The sequence below is a fragment of the Pundamilia nyererei genome, unplaced genomic scaffold, assembly GCF_000239375.1.
Source record: "Pundamilia nyererei isolate P.nyererei 1_Seehausen unplaced genomic scaffold, PunNye1.0 scaffold00008, whole genome shotgun sequence".
In the NCBI taxonomy this organism is placed as follows: Eukaryota; Metazoa; Chordata; class Actinopteri; order Cichliformes; family Cichlidae; genus Pundamilia; species Pundamilia nyererei.
Window position 1 is genome coordinate 1,560,628 of NW_005187409.1, and position 4,744 is coordinate 1,565,371.

Consider the following 4,744-nt stretch of genomic DNA (forward strand, 5'->3'; position numbering starts at 1 on the left):
TGCTAATATTAATAAACACACACGCGCACACGTACACACACTGGGTGTGTTTTCCAGACGCAGATTCCCGCCCTGCTTCCTATCCGCGCTCAGCCGCTCACACGGTGCCTCCGTTACAGATCTATTCTTACAACTGCCTGAACCCCATCCACGTTGTGTGAAATCGGTGCGACCTCTCCGTCACAACCGACGCCACGCCGACCTCGTGACTGCCAAGACATCTGCCCAATAGTAGCTTGAATCCTACGTCATTCAGTCTTCCAAAGTCCAGTCAAAAACGGGTGGGCGGGATTTCCGTGGGCCTGGTATTCAAGTTTGGTTGTAAAGGTAAGCCCTGGATGGGATTTTTATTTTTTTTTTTAGTTTTCTTTTTCTTTTATTTAATCTTCACGTTTGGATTTGATATGGTTTCATACGTGCTGGTGTGCTACTGTGTCCGCTAAAATAAACAGTGCTTGCCGGGCAGTGGTCGCCCATTGCTCGCTTGTGTACAGCAGTGTAAAGTATTCTAAGCAAGAGAACAACGGTGATTTCCCTATAGTACAGCAATTGTGTATATATTCTGATTAATGACAGTTAAACAGTGGCTTTGACGAGGCACGTTACAAACTGTCAGGGCAGCCTGAAACGTTTTCGTCTCTCTATTACTCCTCTATTGCTAAGTTACACGGTTGTAACTTTGCTTTCTGTAACAATTTAGCCGCCTGTTCCCATAAACAGGGGGTCAATTAAATGCTACTTTAGAAGAAAAATATAAAAATAATTGATGGCTATTTATAGCTAACTCTGTTTACATCTGTTTTACCGTTCACGGTTAGATGTCTTTACTGAATGCATTCTGCATACGAAACACTGCTGCTTATGGAAACACGCGTGGAGACAAAGCATTTGTTGAAACTTAAAACCCGGGTGAATGTGTTGGACTAATCAGTTGTTGTTTACACACTCTTGTGTTACTTTCTAGCTTTCCCCCCGCGTGTGAGCTGACATACTGCTACGCCGAGGAGAACGTGTATCCACCCTACCACACCTCTTCTTCAAGCAAACTCCTCGACTCTTTTGGATGCTATTCGAAACTTGAAATTGTTCTTCAGCCTTTTAAACGGAATGGATTTTGAAAACACATAACTTGGAGAGCTTCTAGTAAAAAGTGTGTTGAAATAGCCCACCGGTGGAGTTTGTCAGCGTTTGAGGACGTCGCATTAGGCGTTTCTGGAAGGGAAATTAACTTAAAGCTGCAATGGATCAAGCCAGCGGTGGGGAGGATCCAAATAAGCCCTCTAAAAAGAAATCCAGCGAGGATGAGGGTAAAAACAAAAAGCTGGTAGGTATTCTAATAGCTCACTCGTGTGTAACGTGCGTGGAACTAGGGTGTAAGTCAACTGACACATCCTGCAATCCCAGAAGCAGCCCATTATGTCACACTCAACTTTATTAAGACCCAGAAAGTTGCACTGCTTTGCAGCTGCAGAAAGTTTCATGTTAGGTCTGTGTCAAAAAAGAAAAAAGATTTATTGTAAATGCTAAGGACAGTCTTCCTTTTACTTTTAAAGCTCATCATGAAACCAAGGAGCAGGACAAAGCATATTCTCGATGCAGAACTTCCCTGTTTAGTGCAGGACGAGACACAAACAGTAATTCATGTGTTGTTGTTATGGTTTAATGTAGGGGCTAATAGCAGCTAGAGTTGAGCAAAGAGGTACTGTTTCGCTGAGTGCTTCAATTTTCGAGGCACTCAGTGCATCATGTGATTATTCCTGTCAATACATCTCCTGATAGGTTTTTGAAGAGCATCCTTGTTGTGACAGTTGGGGGTCTTATATTAATATGCACACAAAGCACAAGTTAATTTACTGTATGACTCAGTGTACAGCATGATGTACATGAGGTTTGTGGGGGCGATTTATGAACAGCATGAGTGTGTGCAATTGATAAAACTTGTCCTTAGGCAGCCCTTGGGCAGTGTCTATGAGATAACAACTGAAAACCCATTTAACATTAATTTATCGTCATTACATTGGATGGACTTTGTGCAGTAGTTTAACCAGAGGAAGGATTGTGCTTATTTAGAAAAGTAGCAAACCCGGATCTACATCATTAAAGCCGTGGTGTCATTAGGCCGGTCCTGCACGCCATATCTTGCCCTGAAATGACATTGCAAGATTTGGTGGAAGTTTTGTTTTGGCTTATGTGGAAATGCTTAAACAATCACTTTTGTTTTTTTTAGTCATGCTGTTCTTAAAAGTTCCTGGGAGAAACTAATACACTCTTCTGAGGAATTGTGTAAACAGCATCTCTCCAAAATCTGTCATTTCCTTATTTGGTAAACTGTAGCTACAATCTTTTATTTACCGTCCACAGTGCCATGTTAAATGATAAATCTAAACTGTAATGCTGAGGGTGTGAAGTGCACGTCAGTGCCTGCATGCCGTCAGTGCTGGCAGAAAGCAGTGGTTCAAAGTTATTTTCCATGACCAGAAACAAAAAAGCTTGGCTGCCGTTTGATTTTCACGTCTGTTTTTCCACATTTGTGGAAAAAGGGAAAGTTCGGCTGCCGTTGAACTTTGTGCAACTTTCTCATGTCACCTCCCAAATCTTCATTGTGAGCTCTTAGTGTTGCTTTATGTTGTGACTTATTGGCTGGGTAGGTCACAAGTTTAGTTGCAGCCACAGTTCCTAAATAGGGAACTGAAAACGGCGCAGTTTAGATTGACTAGTGTTTCTGTCTTCACTCAAGCATACTGGAATGATTGAAGGAGAACATTCTGAATGAAATGTTTTTGTTAATGCCTCTGATATTTCTTTAGGTGGTGCTCATTGTTGTTGAGCATTATTGCATGTTTAGCATTTTTTAGTAATTGTCCTAAAACTGAAACACACAAAGGAAATTGCTGGTTGTTTACACCAAAGTTAAGGTAAAGGAAAGAGTGGCCAAAATAACTGCCTGACAGGAAATCCCAAAGTGGGGCGCATTGACATGCACTCCCAGAGCTACTAATGGGTGTTCCTTTAAGAAATCGTTACGACAGCCTTAAACGCTTGACTATCCTGCCTCCCAAGTTTAAGATGTTTGCGAGAGTGCCAGAATGACATCATCAGTCAGTAAATCACTCAAGAAGTCTATGTAAGACCAGTGTTTGGTTTTGTTTTACTAAAAAAATGGTCTCATGGTCAGGCGTGTTCTCTGTTGCGCAACTCTCTGAGCACAGCAGGCAGAAGCAGAAGGCAGCTTCAAATGCGGCTGTTGCAAAAATACTAACATTAGCTTTAAGTTTGAAAGAGGAAGCTGATTATTCTTCCTTGAGTTCAGTTTTGATTTGTCCTCTTGTGTTTATCCCAACGTTTTAGCTGTCCACAGTCATGTAAATAAGCTAAATTAAACAAATCCAGCTGTTTAAAGGGCTAATGCAACAAAAGTGCAAGCGCTATGCAACTAAATCTCTAAATTTTACTACACATATGCAGGGTTGTGTTGTGACATTTTTGGCATGCAGTGCAGGCTGTGTGGATGTGGAACAGACTTGAGGGAGGGGTAATACCAGCTGTAAACAGCATCAAAGTACTGGTTTCATAATCACACCTAGCGCTGCTAAAGAGCACTGTCCCATGTGCTTTGGTGATAAGAAAATGCAGAAACTGCTGTGGTTTGGTCAATGCAAAGTCAAATCAGTCTTTAGAGGAAAAACACTGAAAGCTGTGTGTTTGTTTAACAAGTCACTGGGCAGCATTACATCACGGCAACACCATTTGGGCTATGGGCCCAGGGTGTAGATACTCAGCATAGCCAAGGACATTACAACAGCACTGCAGTCTTTTGGGTCATAACTCAAATTTTCAATAGTTCCTAGCTTCTCTTTGTTATAATGTCCTTGTCTTGAAGTTTTGCAAAAGTATGACATCCAGGAGAACAGCCAGATGGAATGAGCTCTTTAGTAAAAGGAACTCAGAGGAGCTGGTTTGACCAAGAGGAAGAGAACTGTTACTCCTTTTGAATTCCAGATTAAGAGATGATCTCATAGTGTAGCAACACAGAGGAAGGAAGCATCACGTTGCATAAATATAATAATAACACTGAGACGTTAAATATTAGGATTAGGAATGTGGCAACCAATAACTGGGAACCAGTTCTCAGTTATATATATGTATATTGTAGTAGACCTAAGCACATGCATGCCTTTCTTTATTCTACACTGTGTGAAAACTACTGTATTGAATATCAATATTTTTCACTATACTTTATCAAAGTTAGACCAACATTGTGGCAAGACTATGCTGAAGTACTCAGTATATTTATCAAATGCTTTAGCTCTGGTGGCTCTGTGGTGTAGTGGTTTACACGTTCACGTTTCGAGGAGACACAAATCCCTTGGAGGTTGCACTAAGAAGTGCTTTCAGTGTGGTTGGGGTGACCCCTTGTGAATAAAGTCTGATTTAGAGTTATGTAGGAAGTCTTTATAGAGCCTACAATGAATCTGCATAAGTGACTGGGATCAGCCAGCTTTTTTGTTTGTTCTGGTGCATTATGTGTCATTTCCAGCTGTTTTTGCGTGGGGCTATTGTAAGATACAACGATTTTACAACAATCAAAGTGCTGATGATCAAACTTTCCAATTTGTTAAAACACAGTAAAAGATCCAATCTTCTTTATTGCCTGCAGGCTTGACATGTAATGTAATGATGTATACAATTTGTACTTGTTTCTTTCTATATGAAAATTGTTTAAAGTTTTCAGAATCTCAAACAT

General features: G+C 40.8%; 1 protein-coding gene across 1 annotated transcript in view; it reads left to right on the plus strand.

Annotated features, from left to right (window-relative positions):
* The first annotated feature begins 230 nt into the window (after positions 1-230).
* diaph2 (diaphanous-related formin 2) overlaps positions 231-4,744 on the plus strand; it is a 357,023-nt gene continuing 352,509 nt past the window's right edge. Inside the window, exons 1-2 of the mRNA XM_013908245.1 lie at positions 231-327; positions 965-1,324. Of these exons, the coding sequence (XP_013763699.1) occupies positions 1,241-1,324 (84 nt within the window). The 5' untranslated portion in view covers positions 231-327; positions 965-1,240. The remainder of the gene's footprint in view (positions 328-964; positions 1,325-4,744) is intronic.